Here is a 25,945-nt window from a genome sequence, read left to right as displayed (position 1 = left end):
TGGTATTATTAGCATCAGTCATACCTCGGTCACTTTCATATTGTCAAAGCCAAAAATGAAACTGGGACAGATCAATGAAAGTAACAAATTTATTCTAGCCCATACCAGAAGATAGTGCACTGTAAACACTACATCTCGCAAGCAAAGCCATTGATATCTTCAATGTACATTGCTCCGATTGATGTTAAAGTTCGAGGAATGTATGGTAGACTTCGAAAAAAAAGTTTCTTAAATATGAATTCAATACTTCGCCCCATGTCTTACCTCCAGATGTCCTAAAGAACTTTAGTGATGATCACACATACAGGGTGTTCTGACACAACGTGAACATGGTATATAAGAGCTAGTGTTGATTCATACTGACAAATCATTTTTAAGAATAGGGTAATTCTGGGAGTGTTGCCGCACTTTTTATGTCTTTTGTTATATCTCGGTATATTTACTTTAAAAATTGTTGCAAATTCATCGAGCATAATTTGAAAACATGTACATTTGATCAGGGATGAACAAAATATTGGCAATTGAAAGTAAATGGGTGAAAGGAGTGAACAAAGGAATTGTTGCATCTGCGGCGTCTCTCCCTGGATCCCGGTATAGATGCCGACTTTGCTCGGGAGAGATGCCGCGAGTAAAATAATTAATGACAAAATCAAATTTAAGCCAATTTCTTCAACTTTAATATAACCGAACACTAGAACGTACTACAAGACAATTATATCCACATAATATAATCATTCAATGGAAAAAATCTATCTGATAATTTACAACATTAAAATCATACTTCAATTTCGATTTACTATAAATGTGCATGTGCAATGGATTCTTCACTGTGTTATATAAAACCCCACGGCACTTAACACCCTTGAAATGGCTCTGGCCTGCACAGCGACCGCTGCTCAGCCCGAAGGCCAACTATCAGGGAGAGACGCCGCACCCTCCTGTTTTCATACCTCAAGGCTATCATGGCCCAAAATTAGCTTACTCTCAACTACAGTTATGTTTCTGACGTCTACTGTACTAAAAACGTCTGATTTAAGCATTTGAAGCCAACTTAATATACAATAAATTAACACACGCAAAAACTTTGTCAGGAGGAAACATGTACTCGCCTCATGATATCGGCTATAATTGGCGTAATATACGAGCAAATTTCGTCACACTCGCAGACAGTAGTTCTTCCTTAGAAACTGAAAAACCACACATATTGCCATCTAGCTGTAACGATGGGAACCTTTAGCTACAGTGTATGCGGCATCTCTACCGGGGCGGCATCTGTCCCGGATTTACCTTATTACGATATCTCACGCCATTGTCATTTTATCAGCTGCTGAACTTCAGCCAATCAGATCGCTTACACTGGGCTTTGTCAGGTGGTGTTGCCAACTCTGCACCAGCTTATAGCACCAATCGAACAACAAAAACATCGACAGGGGAGGTATTTGAACACTGAAATCCGAGCTGACAGGATCGCACCATTGCAAATACGTTACGGCAAACCGGCTGAAACCCCCGGAGTTTTTCTGTTTGATGTTGATTTCTCGGTATGACTCCTAAGCCATGTGCAGATTTAGTAACACCGCCTCGCAAAGCCCACTTGAATTCAAATGCGAAGCGATCTGATTGGCTAACTTCTGCAGCTGTTTAAATGAAAACGGCAGGAGACATCGAATTATTGTTTTCAAATTATTTATCGATATGTCGAGCCTTCTAGCGCTCATTTACCCTGTTCACTTTGTTTCTGATCATGATGATGATGATGATGATGATGATGATGATGATGATGATGATGATGATGATTGTTGTTTAAAGGGGCCTAACGTCTAAGGTCATCGGGCCCCACGTTGTTTCTGACCACTCTGTATAACATCTGGTCGAAAATTTGTAGCTCATTCCCCGGAACAGCGAGAATTCTGGACTGGAAGAGCATCTTGAAAAAATACTTCTCATCTTCTTTTGAATGACTGAAATACATTATTTCAAGAAACACTTAGTCACACATGTTGTTATTAGTGGAAGCAATATGCTTACTACAAAAATAGATCTAACAGTTACTGATTAACATGGAGTAGAAAAATAATAATTGGTGAATTTTCTCCAGACTAAATGTAATTATTTTAATTTTTTTCACTGTTTTCTTTACAGAGGTTGAGGTTCACTCCCCGCGATTCACGGGCCAAGGTTGGCTCGCGTTTCCTGCCCTCAGGGCCGCCTACAAACATGTGCAATTGGAACTGGAATTCCGCCCTGAAGCTTGGGATGGAATTCTATTCCTGACAGGCGAAAGAGATGACATGGCTGGGGATTTCATGGCGCTGCTGTTACACCAAGGATTCGTCGAGTTTCGGTGAGTTGATTTCACGCGTTTCTTCAGGAGGATTTTAATGGCTTACATTACTATATTTCTCCTTTAATTAGTTTGATATCGAATTATGGCGGTGTATTTTTTAAACAATTACTATATTTATTTACGTATTTATTTTGCCATCGATTTATCTCAATAACATGTTCAAAGTAATAATAGTCTAATAATAATAAAATACTAATAATCATCAAGTCCAAATTTTTGCACGAGAAATCTAATATAATCATTTAGTTTTTATTTTCAGTGTGCCGGAGCACGAAATACAAAATTTATGAAAATATTATTGCATACCTTTAAAAAAATTAATAACAGAATTACATGTTTCATTCGACAAGAACATCCTCAGATTTTGTCTAATCACTTTTATCATGTGCGTATCTTTGTTCAGAGCTCTTTAATTTGCGTAAACTTGTCAGTGAATTAAGAATGGCTGACATTGTGAACAAGAGTGAAAAGCTCTGTGAATATTAAAATCTGTGTTCAACACCATCAATCAATCAATCAATCAATCAATCGATCAATCAATCAATCAATCAATACTGATCTGCATTTAGGGCAGTCGCCCAGGTGGCAGATTCCCTATCTGTTGCTTTCCTAGCCTTTTCCGAAATGATTTCAAAGAAATTGGAAATTTATTGAACATCTCCCTTGGTAAGTTATTCCAATCCCTAAATCCAATTCCTATAAATGAATATTTGCCCCAGTTTGTCCTCTTGAATACCAACTTTATCTTCATATTGTGATCTTTCCTACTTTTATAAACGCCATTCAAACTTATTCGTCTACTGATGTCATTCCAAGCTATCTCTCCGCTGACAGCTCGGAACATACCACTTAGTCGAGCAGCTCTTCTTCTTTCTCTCAATTCTTCCCAACCCAAACATTGCAACATTTTTGTAACGCTACTCCTTTGTCGGAAATCACCCAGAACAAATCGAGCTGCTTTTCTTTGGTTTTTTACAGTTCTTGAATCAGGTAATCCTGGTGAGGGTCCCATACACTGGAACCATACTCTAGTTGGGGTCTTACCAGAGACTTATATGCACTCTCTTTTACATCCTTACTACAAGCCCTAAACACCCTCAAAACCATGTGCAGAGATCTGTACCCTTTATTTACAATCCCATTTATGTGATTACCCCAATGAAGATCGTTCCTTATATTAACACCTAGATACTTACAATGATCCCCAAAAGGAACTTTCACCCCATCAACGCAGTAATTAAAACTGAGAGGACTTTTCCTATTTCTGAAACTCACAACCTGACTTTCAACCCCGTTTATCAACATACCATTGCCTGCTGTCCATCTCACAACATTTTCGAGGTCACGTTGCAGTTGCTCACAATCTTGTAACTTATTTATCACTCTAGAGAGAATAACATCATCCGCAAAAAGCCTTACCTCCGATTCCACTCCTTTACTCATATCATTTATATATATAAGAAAACATAAAGGTCCGATAATACTGCCTTGAGGAATTCCCCTCTTAATTATTACAGGGTCAGATAAAGCTTCACCTACTCTAATTCTCTGAGATCTATTTTCTAGAAATATAGCAACCCATTCAGTCACTCTTTTGTCTAGTCCAATTGCACTCATTTTTGCCAGTAGTCTCCCATGATCCACCCTATCAAATGCTTTAGACAGGTCAATCGCGGTACAGTCCATTTGACTTCCAGATTCCAAGATATCTGCTACATCTTGCTGGAATCCTACAAGTTGAGCTTCAGTGGAATAACATTTCCTAAAACCGAATTGCCTTCTATCGAACCAGTTATTAATTTCACAAACATGTCTAATATAATCAGAAATAATGCCTTCCCAAAGCTTACATACAATGCATGTCAAACTTACTGGCCTGTAATTTTCAGCTTTATGTCCATCACCCTTTCCTTTATACACAGGGGCTACTACAACAACTCTCCATTCATCTGCTATAGCTCCTCCGACCAAACAATAATCAAACAAGTACTTCAGATATGGTACTATATCCCAACCCATTGTCTTTAGTATATCCCCAGAAATCTTATCAATTCCAGCCGCTTTTCTAATTTTCAACTTTTGTATTTTATTGTGAATGTCATTGTTATCATATGTAAATTTTATTACTTCTTTGTCCTTAGTCTCCCCCTCTATCTGGACATTATCCTTGTAACCAACAATCTTTACATACTGCTGACTGAATACTTTTGCCTTTTGAAGATCCTCACATACACACTCCCCTTGCTCATTAATTATTCCTGGAATGTCCTTCTTGGAACCTGTTTCTGCCTTAAAATACCTATACATACCCTTCCATTTTTCACTAAAATTCGGATGACTGCCAATTATGCTTGCCATCATGTTATCCTTAGCTGCCTTCTTTGCTAGATTCAATTTTCTAGTAAGTTCCTTCAATTTCTCCTTACTTCCACAGCCATTTCTAACTCTATTTCTTTCCAGTCTGCACCTCCTTCTTAGTCTCTTTATTTCTCTATTATAATAAGGTGGGTCTTTACGATTCCTTACCACCCTTAATGGTACAAACCTGTTTTCGCATTCCTCAACAATTTCTTTAAACCCATCCCAGAGTCTGCTTACATTTTTATTTACCGTTTTCCACCGATCATAGTTACTTTTTAGAAACTACCTCATGCCTGCTTTATCAGACATATGGTACTGCCTAACAGTCCTACTTTTAAGACCTTCCTTTCTATCACATTTATTTTTAACTACCACAAAAACAGCTTCATGATCACTAATACCATCTATTACTCCAGTTTCCCTATAGAGCTCATCAGGTTTTATCAGCACCACATCCAGGATATTTTTCCCCCTGGTTGGTTCCATCACTTTCTGAATCAGCTGTCCTTCCCATATTAACTTATTTGCCATTTGTTGGTCATGCTTCCTGTCGTTCGCATTTCCTTCCCAATTGACATCTGGCAAATTCAGATCTCCCGCTACAATCACATTTCTTTCCATGTCGTTTCCCACATAGCTGACTATCCTATCAAATAATTCCGAATCCGCGTCAGTGCTACCATTTCCCGATCTGTACACTCCAAATATATCAAGTTGCCTATTATCTTTAGAAATGAGCCTTACACATAGAATTTCATGTGTCTCATCTTTAACTTTTTCGTAGCTTACAAATTCTTCTTTCACCAGAATGAACACTCTCCCTCCCACCCTTCCTATCCTATCTCTACGATACACACTCCAGTGCCGTGAGAAAATTTCTGCATCCATTATATCATTTCTCAGCCATGATTCAACTCCTATTACAATATCTGGTAAATATACATCTATTAAATTACTTAATTCTATTCCTTTCCTTACAATACTTCTACAGTTCAACACTAACAATTTTATGTCATCCCTACTTGATTTCCAGTTCCCTGCTCTTTTATCACCGCTCCCTAGGCCATCCCGTTTCCCTGAATGTACCTCCCTATTACCCTTCCAAACAAATTTCCTAACTTATACGTACCACTGCGGTTTAAATGAAGGCCATCTGAGCGCAGATCCCTATCTCGTACCCACCCAATAGGATCTAGAAATTTCACTCCCAGTTTCCCACATACCCACTCCATAGTCTCATTTAAATCCCCAATCACCCTCCAGTCAGTATCCCTTCTACACAGTATTCCACTAATAACAATCTCCGCTTTCTTAAACTTCACCCGTGCTGCATTTACCAGATCCCACACATCTCCAACTATGTTGGTACTTATATCAGCTTGCCTTACGTTGTTGGTACCAACGTGAAACACTACCACCTTCTCCTTCCCCTCCTCCCTCTCTTCTACTTTCCTCAACATCTGCCTCAACCTAATTCCTGGATAACACTCTACCCTGGTACCCTTTCCTCCACACACTTTCCCCACGTGTCTAACGATGGAATCCCCCACGACCAGAGCCTCAACCCTACCCACCTCATTTGATCCCCTCCCCTCCTGGTCAGCCCTATCTTTCCTGATAGCTGCAGAAGCTACTTCCTCCTCCCTTTTCCCCTTCCCATGACCCTGTTCCACCTGTCTTTTCCTATCCTCTACTCTACATTTTCCTTTCCTACCTCTTCCCTTCCTCCTACTTCCACACATCTCAGCAACAGTTCCCTGTCCCTCATCTTCCCTCTGTTGTTCTACCTGGAGTGACTCGTACCGATTTCGCACGGACACCTGTCCTGAATTCTGATCCTGAATAGAGCCCTTAGCCTGCAATCTCCTTCCCCTTAGAACATTAGACCACCTGTCTTCTACAACTCCTCCCTTTCCTTCCCCTCCCTCTTGTACACCTACTGTAACCTGTACATTGTTTGAGGGAGTCCTATCTTCCTTCCTGTCTTCTGTAAGAATCCTAATTATCTCCCTCAAACTTTCCAACTCCTCCCTCATACCCCTCAATGCCTCGCCACATCCACAGTAAGTACACTCGCGCTCCTTAGCCATTCTTTACGGGGGGAAAATGAAATTAAAAATAAAATAACTTATTTGCAAAAAAATAAATGAACAGAGGGATATATTGTCTGGGATAGTACACAGCAATAAGGTAATTAATATACGACTACACTACAATACTACGGTACTTGGTCGTGCTCTATTTTTTTATCCTATAACCCCTGACAGGATAAAAACTGCTGTTAATTACTGAATATCGAATGTAATAGCCTACACAAGAACTACACAATTCCAAACTGCAATTAAGCCTATTCTAATTACAACAACAGTATTTTAGTAAGAATTTCTACGGATACCTCTACTACACCAGTACTACACAAATATTTTACAATAATAAAATAATCACACTAAATTCTAATAGGATATTACTCGTATACTACTGTACAGTACACTTCAGTAATTTTAAACTACTTTCAGACGTATCCTAATTACGATACCGGTACCATACCGTATGTCACTAAACTAAGCACAACAAAAATGAAATTTGCAAGAACTACTGTACTCAAAGATTACCAACGAAGCTAAATGCTTAGACAAATTATTATTAGTATTACGATCTAATAGATACACACGAAAAATAACACACGAATATAGCAGGCAAGATACGGCACTATCTAAATGTACTGTATCTATACTACAATGTATCTACACTACACTACACTACACTGCGTTTGGTTAAATGCTTAAGTATCGCAAGGATTGCCGTACACGAAGAAAAATACGAATATAACTGGCAAGATACTATCTAATATATTATACCTTATCTTCACTACAATTCTACTGAAATGTGGTTATGTGATTATTACAGCTGGTGGAATACTATTATTTTCTCTACTCCACGGGACGGAGAATTAAAGTGTCCTTAGGCCTACTGAAAAATACGAGCTTGTCTACAATAATTTCTCAAATATTTCTATCAAAACTACTACTACTACTCCAGGGACTTGAACTCCAATTACTGGGATATATGAACTTTATTATTATTAGCTAACCGCTCATAAATACTGAAAGATCGAGGGAGCGAAATATAAATTACGGATACTTTACCTACTCAGAAGTACAAATGAATGGAATACAAGGTCAGCTGATTTTTATTTATATTTACTTGACTACACTACACCCTTTGTTCACGACTGTAGCCAACAATGCAATATTTGAATATGAGGAGCGACAATAATCAATAACAATATAACGACTGTTAACTATTACCGTGTAATCTCTTTAACTTCTTTTTAAATGGAAGTTTACAGCCGCATCGCGTTTTTCAATGTACCGGTAGTAAATTATTACCTTCGCGATAGTTTGAACGGATATCTACAGTACCGGTATACGAAATACCGGAGAAGTTGCTGCAGAAGTTACGGTACTATTCCTTATGATAATCTGCCTTTGTAAGTATAACCAACAAACCTACAGATATTTACAAATATTTTTAAAGTTAATATTATTACCTAAAGTATTTCCTAAACCTAAATTCGAAACAAGGTACACCTAGCTAGCCTACTTAACCTAGAAAAAATAATTTACTGAAGACCAACTGAATTACTTGTTACAAAATTTAAATAAATATCACAACTCCCAATTTCTACCAACAAGCACTAAACACCACTATATAAACAGCACTAAATGAATCAGATATACACAAAATTTAGCTATTTCAATAGGTTTTCACTACTTTATTACTACAATAATGCAAGACCTCTCTCAACAGCCAACCGTTCTCAAGCGCATCCAACAATACCAATCTTAAATTAGAAAAATGTTTCTGAACTTATCTTAGGGCAGCCCAGCTTTCGTGCATTTGCCCTGTCCAACCGCTACGCCTGGGCTGGACTAGGTTGTTGGTCTCACTAGTAGATTGCAGCTTGCATACATAAACCAGCCTGTTGTGAAAGTTGGAATGTTATAACAGTCCATTATGACTCGCAAATTATGACATGTGAACGATTTTGGGAAATCTTATTATGAAGTAATGCTGCAGTAGAGTAATTTGTGTAACTTAAGGCTCAATGATAACGTAACATGTTCCGTGTTCCAGAATAGCAGAGAAATTATTACGTGATAGGTATAGTTTAGCCCACATTACAACCGTACTTTGCGTCAGAGTAACCTCCTATGGGATTAATTAAGAAGCTAACGTATGAAAGTAGTGTGAATTAGACGACAGAAAACTTAAGTAGAAATGAAGGTGTAAGAAGTGGAACACATTAAACATGATTGTTATTTATTATAGAGGAAGCTACTTTCGGCTACGACTAAGTTAATCTACAACGATGACGTTCCTCAGTCTGTCGATTGTTACTAACAAATTTATTCTTTTCTGGCCTCTTACTCATTTATCTGGGGTCGGCATGAACTTTAATTAATCCTCGTTTTACGACTGCATGCCCTTTCACTCTCCAGACAGTAATTACACCTGTATTTTGTCTCATGGACCATGTGAGAGATAACACATTGCATTGTGACAAAAATTTCAAAATCGTTGTAATATATAGCGAATATGGATAACTTGAAGATTACCTCCCTGCACAAATGTGTGCAATCCCCTGTATTCATAAATAAAAACCCGTTTTATAATTCAACTGCAACGGATGCAGTCAGATCATCCTTTTCCAACGATTACGGTATATTTTTTATTTTAATCACTGATCTTCTAAATATAGTATCGTCTTTGCCGTCAGAACTTCTGTTCAAGTGAATGTAAGACGTACATCATAAACTTGAAATAACTCCTAAATATTGATTTTTTTTTTTTTTTTGCTAGGGGCTTTACGTCGCACCGACACAGATAGGTCTTATGGCGACGATAGGATGGGAAAGGCCTAGGAGTTGGAAGGAAGCGGCCGTGGCCTTAATTAAGGTACAGCCCCAGCATTTGCCTGGTGTGAAAATGGGAAACCACGGAAAACCATCTTCAGGGCTGCCGATAGTGGGATTCGAACCTACTATCTCCCGGATGCAAGCTCACAGCCGCGCGCCTCTACGCGCACGGCCAACTCGCCCGGTAATATTGATTATTAGTAAAGCTCTTATCTTGAGTAGTGATTTAGACGTTATTCAGTAGCTTCATGTTTATGATAATGTGTCTCGTCAAAAATGTAACTTTTATAATGTGTAAAAACAAGTCATGCAAGATATCAAGCCAGAGAGAACATGTGGATATTGCATCGTGTCTCTTTGTCAAAATTGTGGTTAACGTCCTCTATGATGAAGAAATTTAATTCGTACAAAATATCAACAATTGTTCTCAACGTACCCTGAAACAAGGGAAGTCGATAATTATTTGGTTTTTTTTAATAAGCGGAGAATAACTCTAAAATTGTTCATGGATTCAAAAATTTTTGTTCACGCGTTCAGCTATCATAATAATAATAATAATAATAATAATAATAATAATAATAATAATAATAATAATAATGAGAAGAAGAAAAAGAAGAATGGCGTGTAGCTTCCGCGGAGGCCGGTGCAGATCATACGAGTTGACGGTATATAGGCGACCTGTAAGTCTGGGAGGTTGGGGCCTTATCTATAATGAATTCTAATGCTTAAGGTAGCACACACGCACAGACGCACACACACGCGCGCGCGCAGTACCGAGCCATTGGAATTGATCAGTGAGTGTTAAAATCTGCGACGAAGCCGATACCCGAACTGGGCATCCCTTGGACCAAAGGCGAACACACGAACCATTTACCACTGGAGTCGGACACGCATTCTGCTGATGAGCATGGAGAAAGTCTTATGGACCATGCGAGGAATGATTTTCATGTACCTAATTTATTGCACCCAACGTCTATATAAAATACACTATCAAATAATAAGATGCAATTTGGAAACTTGGAGGGCACGCTACACAGGAAATATTTTGAGGAATTCGTGCCTCTGCCTGAAAATTATGACGAAGTACCTTCAACGCAAACTCCCTGCATAGAATAAAGTATAAGATATACAATATAAAATATGTGTTCTGGAATTCAGATGATTGATACTGTGCACAGCAAATCTGGTTATCATGTCTTAAATCACAGTTTGCTCGCCTCAATTCATGCACTGATACGAAATCAGTGGCGTATATGTTTTCTGTGCCTGGATTTTTACAAAAGATCGCTCGGGATCTCTGGTGACGAGTTTGAAGGCCGCTGGCAGCGCTGTTATCTTCTTGAGCTCATCAAAACGGGGGGTGGGTAATGACTCACGTCAGTACTGAGAACGAGTGTGTGGAGTTTCGTGGCTTTAGCTGCAACGATGCCGAAGCGGATTGACCCTCTTCAATCAATCAGTCACTACTGATCTGTACTTAGTACATTCGCTCAGGTGGCAGATTCCCTATCTGTTGTTTTCCTAGCCTTTTCTTAAATGATTGCAAAGAAATTGGAAATTTATTGAACATCTCCCTTGGTAAGTTATGTGACGTACCCACTTGGCCCACAGATGTATGACAAAATTATAACGTGGCGGGTCACTTTAATATTAAAATAAATAAATGATATGTCATTGTTTCTCCATAAACACTATCCCAAGGGCGCCAGTCTTCAAGCTTATGGCTTGAAAACAAAAGTAGATAATTAATAATAATAATAATAACAATAATAATACGCAATGAGACTCAAAAAACTCCCAGGGGTGAGGTGAACGGAACACAGATCATTAAGTACACTAACTTGGAATTTAAGGATCATTAATAATCATTTCATAAAATACAAATTAAAACAGCTATTTATTAAGATGAAAAACGTGACGTAACGGCGTTTTAACGACATCTGAACTTAGGGAAGCAAAAGAAAAATTGAATTAATTTTAAAAATGAACTGTTGCGCGAAGACTTGCAGTAACTTATGCCATAAGCTCACCATATGTAGACCCTGTTGTCTTGAAGCTGATGATGTGTGGATCTCGTACCGGCTGCCTTCTCTGTTGTTGGATTCCAGTCCTACTTCTACATTTCCTGTCATTAACACTTCCTACTGTACTCCTTACATAAAGTCGTAATGAGTCCTAATTTTAAATGCAAAACCACCATGGGGTATGTTCATGGAGAGAATACACTTGTATTCCTCCGTATTACGGAACAGTAGCGTAGCTAAATTCATAATAAAAGCTCTCCTGCCCTATACTAGTCAAAGCCGGTCTCCCGTTGACTACCTCTCGTCATTGAGATAACAAGTCCCAATGAGAGTAACTTTTGAGTAGAATATACTCAGATGCGAAGTGAACTAAGTTAAAATCTTCTCCGATGTGTAGACGTAGAATCGTAGTAAGAGTATCTTCCAAGAGTGAGAATCAGAATCAGAATGTCCGAATACAAGCGACAATCTGCTCACGAGTAAGAATAAGAGTATCAATCTCAATCTGAATAAGAATGCTAATGAGAATGTCCATCTCCAGCTCTTGTCGGTGGTATATATCGGTTCAAAAGTCTCCTTCCATCAGCCATATCACATGGTCCAGTAAGATTCGAGGTCTCATCCCTTCTCCTATGTATTGCTGTGAATCCATCCCATTGCTTCATTACGTTCATTCACATAGGCTGAACTTTCCCGCTGAAATAAAGCGTCCCTAAGCGGAGTTTGAAATGTGGGTGTTAATAATGTATAAACTGTCTCTTCATGAGGTAGAGAGGGTAAGGTCTCTCGTAACCTAGATGACGTACTTTTACTGGAATTGGGCTGTAATTAGCCTGCTGACTCTGGTCATTTCACAACGGCTATTGGAAAATTTACTGCAAGTTATAAATATGCATGATGTTGAAATACTTTACTCAATAATTTGTTCGTTCAGAATACGTTATAGACGCGATACAAAGAAATGAAATGATGATTGAAATGGATGATAAAACCCTATATATACATACACATATTAATTTAAAAATGACCTATCATTGATTAAATATATACACCTTATCAATTAAATATGTATATAGTTCAATAATTAAAAACATTCAGTGATGTCCCAAACATCACAGTTATTCCAATCCCTAACTCCCCTTCCTAAAAACGAATACTTGCCCCAATTTGTCCTCTTGAATTCCAACTTTATCTTCATATTGTGATCTTTCCTATTTTTAAAGACAGCATCCAAACTTATTCGTCTACTGATGTCCTCCCACGCCATATCTCCACTGACAGCTCGGAACATACCACTTAGTCGAGCAGCTCGTCTCCTTTCTACCAAGTCTTTTCAGCCCAAACTTCGCAACATTTTTGTAACGCTACTCTTTTGTCGGAAATCGCCCAGAACAAATCGAGCTGCTTTTCTTTGGATTTTTTCCAGTTCCTGAATCAAGTAATCCTGGTAAGGGTCCCATACACTGGAACCATACTCAAGTTGAGGTCTCACCAGAGACAAATATGCTCTCTCCTTTACATCCTTACTACAACCCCTAAATACTCTCATAACCATGTGCAGAGATCTGTACCCATTATTTACAATCATATTTATGTGATTACCCCAATGAAGATCTTTCCTTATATTTATACCTAGGTATTTACAATGATCCCCAAAGGGAACTTTCACCCCATCAACGCAGTAATTAAAACTGAGAGAACTTTTCCTATTTGTGAAACACACAACCTGACTTTTATCCCCGTTTATCATCATACCGTTGCCTACTGTCCATCTCACAACATTATCCAGGTCATTTTGCAGTTGCTCACAATCTTGTAACTTATTTATTACTCTGTACAGAATAACATCATCTGCGAAAAGCCTTATCTCTGATTCCACTTCTTTACACATATCATTGATATATATAAGAAAATATAAAGGTCCAATAATACTGCCTTGAGGAATTCTCCTCTTAATTTTTACAGGGACAGATAAAGCTTCACCTACTCTAATTCTCTGAGTTCTATTTTCTAGAAACAGAGCCACCCATTCAGTCACTCTTTTGTCAAATCCAATTGCACTCATTTTGGCCAGTAGTTTCTCATGATCTACCGTCTCTGCCCCGCCCCTCCCACCAAAGGACGTAAATTGGGGATGTCTGTTTCAACAGTTAATATCTTAATCAACAAGGACTTACAATTAGAAAAACGGCATAAGCGCCAAGTTCACAAGTTGTTGCCTCGTCACATTTCGAAACGTCACTAACGAAAGAAAGCTGTATGAGGGCTATCCGGCAGGGGACAGACAGAAAAATATGGTGACATTATATGAAGCACATGTGTACCTAAGTGACTGTAACAAACCCCGCTCGAATTACTATCGCCCTAGTGACATTGTATAAAGAACTCCGGGAATGTTTTCCAAAGGGTTTCATGATCGTCGATCGATACTGCTGCAATGGCAAGTTAACCATTCGCCGTGTCGCTAATAATGTGAAGGTGATCTCTACATACCTTCAGCAAGATGTTTTAACACACATTTGAAACACAGATATCCCAGCACTGTATGGGAGGGCGAAAAATCAGGTATGGGTACATCAAGATAAAGCATCCAGCCACACCTCTCGTTCTACTCGTCTGTTCTTATAGAGAATGGAGATGGAAACTGGAATCCGTACAAATTCTTTTACTGACATTCCGGTGAAGACACCCGATGGGTCACCCATGGACTGCTGTGAATTTGGACTCCTAGAAAGGAAATAGACATCCACGCACTATCAGTGGCCTCTGAAATGCTTGTCAGGAGGAGTGAGATAAGACAGACATGCTAGCGCTGTGAAAAAGTCTGTTGCAATAGAAATTAAGTTGCCGGGCTATAGCTAGAAACACTGGCTTTCCGCTTAAGCATGATCGTTGTTAGAGACATGGCTTTTCATAAGCTAATTACTCATCAAACATCGTCTCCAGAGATCCCCGACGACATTCTGTAGTTTATATCTTAACATAAATCTCTAGCATGGCTGCTTTCTTCCCACTCCTAGTCCTTCCCTTTCCCCAGTCGTCATAAGACATATCTGTGTCGGTGCGACGTAAAGCTAATTGTGAACGAAGACCAGTAATTTCTTTTACATTCATCCCTCTTCGGCACAATAACGTTGACTCCTCCCTCCTAGGGGTAGTTTGATCTTTCCATAGTTCTAAACTCACGCATTCTGATAGTGATTATCGTCTAAAATAGAATTACAATTAGAAAAATTATCTCCTAACCACACCATCTTGAATTGACTATCTGTATATCCCGTAGATGACGGATTATTAAACGACTAGCAACTATAGGGTAGGCAAGAGAAGCTACATATCGTCGGCTTACTTCTAAAACCTCGTATGTTACAATGTTCTCCTTACCCATTATATTCCTTAACACTGGTCACGCCTTCCAGCCACATATTTATATGCAATCCATCAGAACCTTTTTCGTAGTGTTCATTTTCCTGTGTTGATATGTAAAGGAAAATGGACCTTAGTATACCGTATTGTAGGGATGTTGCCTTCATGGCGAATTTAAGCACTCCTACAGTTTAACGTATTTAAGGTTCATTTTCCTTTACACCTAACCATAGGAAAACGAACACAACGAAAATTGTTCTGAAGGACTGTACATCCATATGTGACTGGGAGGCGTGACCAGTCTTAAGGAAGAAAATGGATAGGAAGTGCATTGGGAGATACGAGGTTTTAGAAGTAAGCCATCGATATATGCCACTTCTGCCGACAAGAAACCTTTGCCATGTGCTCAAATGGTATATTCCCGGTATATTCCTGCTAAGAGAGATTGACGACAATACAGTTTTGCGCGTTCTGAAGCACGTACGATTACAACCAGAACAATTCGCAGATAACTCTTTATCATGACCACTGAATAATATTTACATATCAGCGAAACTTGATGTTTAACTGAGCAGTAAAACTCCATATTTCTGAATACCTCCGTTATTGTAGCTCGTGCAATAAAGAAAGTATAAGGCATAAAGCATTGCAACTTGGATTTTCTTTATTCTTTATTACTTACACGACAGAGCTGAGACTAAGGGAGAAATTTGACATTAGCTCTTTGGACCCCCTTAGTACTGTTACGCCACTATCAACTAATCGGACAACGTCTAGCGTAGTACAAACCCGGCTATCCATGAACTTAGAGTTCCAAGAATTCCTCTTTAGCTGTTTTCCATGATATCGTAAAAACAAGAACCACACACAGCAGAAATCTGAACTCTTAACTATTTTCGTCTTGTGTATGCCAAGCCTGAGAAATATGCTTGAACAGTTTGAAGTGTAGGAACAAATTATTATTGTGTAGATATCGTCAAATGAGAGGTGGCAGATTTCCCTATCGATTGTTAACCTAGTTTTTCATAAATTATTTCCAAGATCTGCACTAGGTAGGCCTCTCTGGAGGTCACACGCCATTACTTATTTCTAACAAGCACTCTTACTATCGTTCGACCCACCAAAATTAATTAATGAATCCTGTGTTGCCCATCCAAGACGCTCTGATTGCTGGGAACAATACTATTTGTGTTCTCGGATAATGCTTTCAGTAGCAAATAAGGGAGAAAGAGTTCCTCCTTGCGCCAATAATCAATGGACGAAGCAACAGTGGTTGTGAATCCTGCAAACAAATTCGACTTCTAGATTACGTAACGAGGAGACGAGGCGTCAAGCTCTTGAGCTGGCACGAAAGAGCTAATCCACTCCTAGTTAGTCCTTTGCGGTCCCTGCTCATTTATCTTGCTCGTGTATAGACAAAGAGTCATTACTGCTTTGCTAAAGGAGCCACCGCTGTGACGAACAGGAGACCATCGAGACGAATCTGACTCCCTGGCACACCCTCTGTGGGTGGGGGACGCAGACGAAGAATACACCCACGGTGTAGACAGCAAGCATCATCGATTCAGGATTGTGCTCTGGAAGCAGTCGTATAGCTTATGGGAAGGTGAGGCATTGCGGTTCGGATCCACTGATTGTTTTAAATTCATATTTATCTATTCATTTTTCATCATCACGTTTTGAATTCTGTTCAGTGGATGAATTTTGTACTTTTAAATTGTCATTGCATTTCGTCTCATTTCGTGCCATTAGGGGCCGATGACCTAGATATTACGCCACTTTAAACAACAGGCATCATCAACACTTAAAACTCCTCTGACGTCTGACTAAAGCCCCTTTGGTCATTTCATTGATACCTAATGGACATATACCACGATTGAATTGAATTTAATTAAATCGTGCGAGACAGTACAATCACGAAGCAGGACGATTCAGTTTGCCAAACGGAATTCCAATTTGTTAAGAATGGATTCTATAGCCTTGACTTCTGTGTTCATCATGATGCTGTTTCAGAGCTTTTCATGTGGATGTCAGCACACACAGTTTACAGTTACATCATTATTGCACATACAAAGGAATATCTGTCTGGCTATTAATCCCTTTATAACCATGATTAAACTTAAAAGTCATATATAGTACTCCAAATTTTTTTGGTACTTTACCGTTTGATCTTGTGTTAGATTTATTACCTGAAATGATTATAACATGTTTGTCATTCATTTCTAGAATTCTACTAATCTTAATCAATGACTCTATCACCTTAAAACATTGTAGCGCGCAGACCAGTGACGTGTCACTTATGAGGAAGCACGTATTTGATGCAATACGATTTGCCATGATTTATTGAAGACAATAGTGATGATATTAGTTCTGAGGCTCGTAGGTAGTCGAATAGTTGTCGTGAGACAGTTCAAGTCACCGTTCTCGCGGTATAAAATTCCTAGGATGTTGATCACGAAGTGAACGACTGTACAATAATAGAGAGAGGATAAATACATTTTTTGTTTGGCTTGTGGTTTAACGTAGCATTAGCACACTAGGTGGCAGATTCCATAGTAATTGATTGCCTAGTTCTTTCTTAAATGATATCAAAGATGCAATGATGTGAAAAGGCTAGGATTGGAAAGGAAGTGGCTGGGCCCTTAATTAATGTACTACCTTAGCATTTTCCATTTGTGAAAGTGGGAAACCACGGAAAACCATTTCCAGTGCATCCTACGGTTGGATTCGAACCTACCATCTCCCGAATGCAAGCTCACAGCTTCGTGACCGTAACCGCATGGTCAAAAATCACAAAATAATTACTATGATACAGAACAAAGAACTGCGGAAAGGATTAATGGAACATAATCTTTACTTAATACAAGCTATAGCTTAATATATTGTCGATTTTTATGGTATAGAATTCCGCTCTCGTTCTAAATTGTCTTTACAGGCAGACTAGAAAAAGCAAGGAGGGTCTGTCTTAAGAAAATAAAATGTATATAGGCCTAGGAATTAGAAATACATTTTTTAAGACTTTCTTCTGGAGCGTGACATTATGTGGAAGTGAAATATGGACGATAACTATCTCAGAAAGAAAGAGATTAGAAGCTTTTGAAATGTGGTGTTACATGATTGCTGAAGGTGAGATGGGTAAAGCGTATCACGAATGAACAGGTACAGATTCGAATTGGTAAGAGGAAACCGATTTGGCTAAATTTGACGAGAAGAAAAAATAAAATGATAGGACACATCATACGATACCCAGAAATTGCTCAGTTGGTTTTGGGAAGAATTGTAGGCGGTAAGAACGGTAGGGGTACACCAAGCTGATTTCCAGCAAAAGAGTGGTGTTCCTAAAATGTTGCAAAGTTTGGGATGGGACGACTTCGGAGAAAGGAGGCGAGCTGCTCGACTAAGTGGTATGTTCCGAGCTGTCAGTGGAGAGATGGCGTGGAAAGACATCAGTAGACGAACAAGTTGAGTGGTGCTTTTAAAAGTAGTAAAGATCATAACATGAAGATAGGTAGGGGAGTTACGGATTGTAATAATTTACCAACGGAGATGTTTAATAAATTTTCAAATTCTTTGCAATCTTTCAAGAAAATGCAAGGAAACCGACAGATTGGGAATCTGCCACCTGGGCGACTGCCCTAAGTGTAGATCATTGATTGATTGATTGATTGATTGATTGATTGATTGATTGATTGATTGATTGATTGATTGATTGATTGATTGATTGATTGATTGATTGATTGATTGATTGATTGATTGATTGATTGATTGATTGATAAATATAACAAACATATTAGATAATATGTAGTATGTAGTAGTTACACAGAAATGAAAATTTAGCACAAGATAGGGTGACATGGAGAGCTGCAGCAAACTAGTCTATGGATTGATAACCCAAACAACACCACCACAACGTATTTATTGCTGTAGTATATGTTTATTGACGAAGTTCGCAAGCCATCATAAAATGCTATTTACTCTTTTTTCCTTGTTATAAGTTATGTATTATGTCTTTATCATTACTCTCTCTCTCAACGGTTCCGAGAAATGTATTTCTCTCTCTGTGTTCGCTCGGAGTCGGAATACTTTTCGCGCAGCTCAGAACTGCTGCATTTCATATTTCACGAAATTAATAGAATCCTTCACCATTAATACTGTATGCGACGGAACATGACTGGTGAATCGAGCCTGATGGATTGTCGGCTCAATTAATCAGGATTTGTTATCGCTCGTTAATCTCGAGTGTTTTGAATAGTTTATCCCGTCCATTAGCGTGATCGAATTGTGGATAAATCAAAATGAGACCCATATTCCATGCGGTCCCTCCATGATGCACTAGAATAAATTATGTGACGTTCCAGGCCTTAGTTCCTTTAGTTAACTGTTTTGTTTCTGCGGTGGAGTTTCTCTCCTCTTTGGCTGTTTAGGTAACGCTCATTTTATAGGCGTAATTCAAATCCAAAGCACTTAGGTTTCTCGTTATGCCTTTCGCCATTATCGGAAAACGACGGATCCCATTTAAAGCGCGGAATGAAACCCGTTACGCCAGACTAAATGTATTGATTGGCGAGTCATCTGGCGGCAGTACTGTGCCTCTAAACTTAGCCAAAAGCCATTAGCCTCCAGTATATATGGAGATCTCTTCCGAAAATATTATCTTGATCTCAGGACTTGTATAACACAGAGTTCAGTAGTAGAAGATTCAAAATCATGCCTTGCTTAAGCTTATCATGAGAACTTCCGTTGCCTCTTTGAATAAGGCGAATTACGGGGGTTTTAAACCTCATTGCGGACTGCTGTAATGTAGCTATTTGAATCAATCCTTCATTGAGACTCTGATAACATTACATACATCGCCAATGCAGGCATTTATGCTTTTTGCGTTCAGTCTGCAGCTTTTCGCGTTCAGTCTGCAAAACCATATCAGTTAATTAAACGCCTCAACAATAATCTCTGTGCAACTAACTCTGAAGCGTGATTCATGTCCATACCTCTTAGATCTAAATCATTAAGAAATGAGTCTAATAAACGTCGCTTGTCTGCCCCTCCTCCTCACGCGACTTCATCTATCGAGTTTATTCTTAACTTAGCCTTTATCTTCTCATTTCCAGTACACTACCAATTTGCCATTGTTCTCACCTGCTTATACCAGAAATCATTCTCGCTACCTCAAGACTCTCACGTCCAACTTATGAATAATATATACTATGTCCACCCAGCATCCACTCCCGTACAGCAAAGTCTGCCTGTGAAGAAAATTTAGAACCAGACCTCAGTTCTATTTTACGGAACATCGTTTATCTGGATGGTTACTGTAAAATGATGCATTCAGCGATAAGATTCACAGCTGTTTGCGGTTCTGTTACTTCAATCAATCAATCAATCAATCAATCAATCAATCAATCAATCAATCAATCTGCCACCCGCGTGGCGGATTTCATAGTAATTGTTTACCGATCCTCATCCATCGGTTTGCATAACCACACACCTAATCTCTTTTTTTAACTTGGAAATTTATCGAACATCTCCGCTGATAATTTACTTCAAACCATTATTCGTTTTCCTATTAAAGAACATTTGTCTCAGTTCTAATAATGTTATTGGCTTTACGTTCCGCTCACTACTTTTACTATTTTCGGCGACACAATTCAGCTTACAGTAATCTTCATGTTATAATCATTCATGGCTTTAAAATGTTCCGCTTAAGCATATGAGTCTACTAATGTCATGCCATGACATCTGTCCAATGCCAGCTGGGATCATACCGCTTCGTCGAGCAGCTTGTCTCCTTACTCCGAAGTCTTCCCAGCCCAAATTTTCCAACATTTTCGTAACATTACTCTTTTGTCGGAAATCATCCATAACAAATTGTGTTGCCTTCCTTTGGATCCTTTCCAGTTCTCGTATCCTGGTGTGGATCCCGTAGTCCGGAACCATACTCTAATTCTGGGCGTCAGATGTAAGCTGTCGTAAGTAACATTTCACTAACTTTACAGGTGAGCAGAAAGAAGCTGCTGAGGCGGGAGGCGCGAAAAAAGTTAAGACATTAAGTTAGTAAAATATATGCTTCCCAAGGGAGGCGGGACGTAATACCTCGACCTCCCTTTTTTAATGTCCCCGCTTTTGCCCGTTCGACGACGTGTTAACTCCGTTCTTGTGGCGACGAGAAAAGTATCTCTTTGCGAGGGAGGCCGGACGCGACGTGCTGGCCTCCCTTTTTTTATGTCCCCTTGATCGTCGGTTCTTGCGGTGACGTGAAAACGTCTTTATAACGTTTAAGGCAAGCCGAATCGACAGTTCTGAGCATTGTAAACTACTGTAAGAGCCAGTACGATGAAGAGTGTTGCGGAAGGCATGAGGCTGAACCTTTGTAAAATCACTAACCATAGTTTATCGCTAGTTTTTCCTTGCACATAAAATAGTAAGCTCGCCGAACAAAAGTTAGTCATCCTAGAGCGCACTTACCAATGGATCCTTAAGCCTGTACAGATGCCGCAGCGAACGAGTCCATTGCTCAACCGCACACGCACTGTCTCTACGTGCAGTAGCGATCAGTGAGACACTGATGTTTCAAGCAGACAGTGTACGTCAACATGGCTAGATGAAAGTATGTGACAGAGTGGCAAAAAGGCACAATCGTGTCCGTGCCCATGGCCATACGGTGCGTAAAGTTGCTGGATTTGTTGGTGTTTTGCAACGGACTGTTCGACGTGTTTACAAGCAGTGGTGTACTAAACGTGGCCACAAAACACGACGTCAGAATTGTGGTCGGGAAAAGATCCTGACTGAGAGGGACCGGATATGCGTTTCACGGCTTGTGAATCAAAATTGCTTCCAAACTCGACAGGAATTGCTGGAGTCAGTGAATGAAGGTCCATCCCAGTCTGTTAGCGAGAGAACATTGCGCCGGGAGTCGGTCACCTCGCAAGAGGCCATTACTCACACAGGCAAATAAAGCTGCGCATCTTCATCGAACATGGCCAGTAGCTGACTGGCAGAACGTAATGAGGTCTGACGAATCTCGTTTTTGCCTGTATTCCAATGGTGTACGTTGTCGAGTGTACCGAAGGCCAAATGAAGCATTTCATCTTGGATGTGTGCAAGGTAAGTTTCGAGCCGGAGGTGGGTCTGTGATGTTCTGTGTGTATTTGTCGTTTCATGGATTAGACTCGCTCACTGAGGTGATCCCTATCATGAACCAGCATGCTCATTTAAACATTCTGGATATGCAGGTTTTGCCTTTCACTCAACATCTGCTTGTTGAGTATACCTCTGATACCCCGATTTTCAACATGATAACAGCAACGTTCAACTGGCTGGACGCATATGAACACTCCCCTACCCAATTACATCTCGATTGGCCCGCAAAGTCACCTGACTTGAACCTGTGGGAAAAATTGGAATAGCGAGTAAAACGCCGACATCAGCATTCGCGAAATTTCGTAGAATTGCGCTCAGCGAGTGGCTTAACTTCTATGCGACGTTCCTGTACAACCTTGTGGACTCATTTCCTGACAAATACAGGTGGTTATCAAGTCCAGAGGCGGAGTTACACGGTGCAAAACAATGCTTGTACAGGGCTTTATTTTATTTTTTATTTTTTTAGTTTTTTAGTTTTTATAATAGATTATAGTTTTACAGGGCTGACTAATTTTTTGACCCGTGTGCTTATCTAATAGCTTATCTTCATTTATACGCAATATACAATAACATGCCCGCAAAAAGGAACGACCAAAACGACTCTCACGCGATAAAAATCTCAAAATCGTCGTTTTTAATTAACGATAGTTTACCTATGACCTTCAGTATTGAGGTATTCATTTCAGCAACTAGAAAATTAAAATATGAGGTTTGAAACATGCGTGGTTTTGTGGAGAATTCTTTAGGTCTTTATTTGCGTCAGCTTCTACGTGTGGATCAATCAGGTGGAGTAGGCTACTTCATATAACATAATACATCTCACATGTTAGTCTGTTGCACCTGTAACTGAGTTCGTTGAAAATATTTTCGTCTTTCATAAGTATACAGATTAACAAGAGTACGATCAGGAGGAAAACAGATCAAGCAGACATGGTGTTGGAAGCTACGAGGTTATTATCTACTCCATGGAACTTTCTGAGGTGAATCCGTCTCGTTCTCAAAGCTGTCTGGATTATTCCAGTAACAATTTGTGAAGCAGTAATCCTGACAGCAACGTGTTAAGTCTTAAAGCTCTAGAGAACAATGGAGATCACCTGGCTTAGATTCTACCCGCGTCCCTCAACGTCCGCAACACAATCCTTAGCAGGTACATTTCCCACACATAATCTACTTCACTTGAATTAAGCTGGGTCAAGTGATCAAGCTTTAACTAGTTTCATCGTAACACTAGTGTAATATATGGCACTGCTTCCGAACGATGTGAGATGATTTACAATTCAGGAGTGAAAGTGAAGGGGGGATAAGTGGTGGCACGGAAGTAAATTCTATCCATATTTATTTCTCCTTATCAACCATATAAACCAGCGTTTTCAAAAACACTCTCTATGGCTTTCACCCTCATTTCGTGACCAGCCTGTGGCTACAGCTCGTCGTACCAAGCGCTGGAAGTTCAATCATCCCGTCATGTAACTTGAAAGACGGCAGTGAGTTGAGGTTGGGATGTGTCAATAATGGCTGCGTGTTCCAGATTCAGGCACTGAATAGACTGAGATCTCACTTTATTAGTGCTGCAATAATAATAATAATAATAATAATAATAATAATAATAATAATAATAATAATAATAATAATAATAATAATAATAATATATGTCTATCCCTTAGTCCCGTTTTCTAATACGGGGTCGGGGTGAGTTGAGACGAAATTATTTGCCATGTTTTCACGGCCTGATGGCCTACCTGACGCAATTCTCGGGTGAGGAGGTGAAATGAAATTGGTTAAGGAGGTGGAAGGAGTTGGCTGTGGCTGTGTCTCGGCATTTGCCTGGAAATGAAAAAGTGAAACCACGGAAAACCATTCTAAATGCAGTGTTCGAATCCACCCGTCACCTGAATGCAGAGCTTGGCTCTATGGCCCAAGCGCTCGCTGATGCGTGCGGCAACTCCACTCCGTGAGAATAATATAATAATAGTAATAATAATAGAAAGCGGAGCTGATAGCATTCGTTGGCATACTATTATTCCACTCAAAAGAGAGGAAGGGTATTACGCTTATTAATAGACTAATATTATTAATATTGTTGTTATTATTCTACGTATTGTTACAAATAAAACACTGACTATTTTATTGAACTCATTTAATCCAGGATGACTCATTTAGTACTTACACACAATTATCATAGACAATGTATGGCAACACTTCACTAATTAGTAGCTACTTACAAAGATCTCTTGTCCTCACAGCAGCTCTCAATCTGACAGTCTTTACCTGGGACGGTGAACCTCGTAATCCTGATTGACAGGTCACAATTTTCACGTCGCTTCGCTCGCACCAGTCACTTCACACAGCAGTTTCATGCAGTCAGGTTCGAACACACGTCTGTCACGACGCTCGGGTATTGTACACTAGACTCACCTCCAGATAAGACCGGTAACTCGCACAAACAACTCACGTGAGCGCTCCACACACTAAACGCTCAGCTCACGACTCGTAATTGACTACTCAACACCTAATACAATAACACAACACAACAACCTGTTCGTGGCAAGCCTACTTTTATACACCTGCTGATGAAGTTCTAGTATCTTCGGAGAGCGACAAGAATATGAGCCTTCTAGTTTTGCCCTCCAGAAAATCCACAATCCATCGAAACACCAAACGAAAAGCACAATACAAGCAGACGCTGTTACATGCCCTCAGGCCGAGTTGGAGCTCACCAAGTTGACTCGCTCATACCTTCCAGGAAATACAAAATGGGGCTTCACTGGCGCTGACAGTCGCATGACCTTGTAACAACAGTCAGGTATACATATTGTTATCTTAGTCTTTCATTTTCGTATTTCAATTTCATGCACAACAAACTACTGTTTTATGTTCTTTATTATTATTATTATTATTATTATTATTATTATTATTATTATTATTATTATTATTATTATTATTATTATTATTATACATAGCCTTGCATGTTGGCCTATATGAAGTTATATGTTGTCCTTTCTCAGTTTATCACATGATTGAATTTATTTTATGCAAACATTTACACCGGACGTTACCATGTGGTCGCCATCATAAACCGTACTGCTACAGTGCCGTACTTCGGCTCTACTCGTTGATCCTTGTGTTGTTCCGTAACTTGTCCTAGACTTTTACGCTTACATTCTGTGCGTCCTAGTGTCACTTGAGCTTGCCATAGCGATATACACAATAATCAATTAATCAGGAAGGCACATTTCCCCGTGATACCATTCTCTTGAAGAAAATTGTACATTTAAAGACCGTATTTTCAAGTTCCAATTGAACTACGTTCAATATACACAGTTCAAATAAATTAAGGGAACATGTTTTTGAATGTATGCAATCCCCCAAAGAACAATACCTCACACCCAGGTATATTACCATCTTTATTCTTTACCGTTGAAGTATACGAAAGAACATCACATAAGTCGACGGAGGTCACGTTGCGGTATCAGGTCCCATTCTTCAATGAGAGCCTGTTCGAGGTCTTGGAGATTCTGCGGTGGAACAGGACGCCTATGAACACTTCTGTTAAGCCTATCTCACACATTCTCGATGGGAATAAGGTCGGGACTCACTGCTGGCCATTCCATTTCTTGAATGTCCAGTTCTCGCAAGACAGCTCTGGTGATGCACGCTACATGAGCCCTGGCACAGCCGTGCATGAGTACGAATTCAGGGCCAACACCGTATGCAGCAAACGACACATGCTCTAGCAGAATTTGCTCGATGTACCCCGCATCGGTATTACCGCGGACGACAACAAGATCCGT

At 39.5% G+C, this 25,945-nt stretch overlaps 1 protein-coding gene across 1 annotated transcript in view; it reads left to right on the top strand.

Moving 5' to 3' along the window:
- The window catches only part of LOC136863432 (pikachurin), a 1,329,416-nt gene that overhangs the window by 518,852 nt on the left and 784,619 nt on the right, over window positions 1-25,945 (top strand). The window contains exon 3 of the mRNA XM_068225939.1: window positions 2,143-2,344. Coding sequence (XP_068082040.1) covers window positions 2,143-2,344 — 202 coding nt within the window. The remainder of the gene's footprint in view (window positions 1-2,142; window positions 2,345-25,945) is intronic.

The sequence above is a fragment of the Anabrus simplex genome, chromosome 2 (genome assembly GCF_040414725.1).
Source record: "Anabrus simplex isolate iqAnaSimp1 chromosome 2, ASM4041472v1, whole genome shotgun sequence".
Taxonomy (NCBI): Eukaryota; Metazoa; Arthropoda; class Insecta; order Orthoptera; family Tettigoniidae; genus Anabrus; species Anabrus simplex.
The sequence above is the reverse complement of the archived record's forward strand: the minus strand, read 5'-3'. Positions and strand labels throughout refer to the sequence as shown.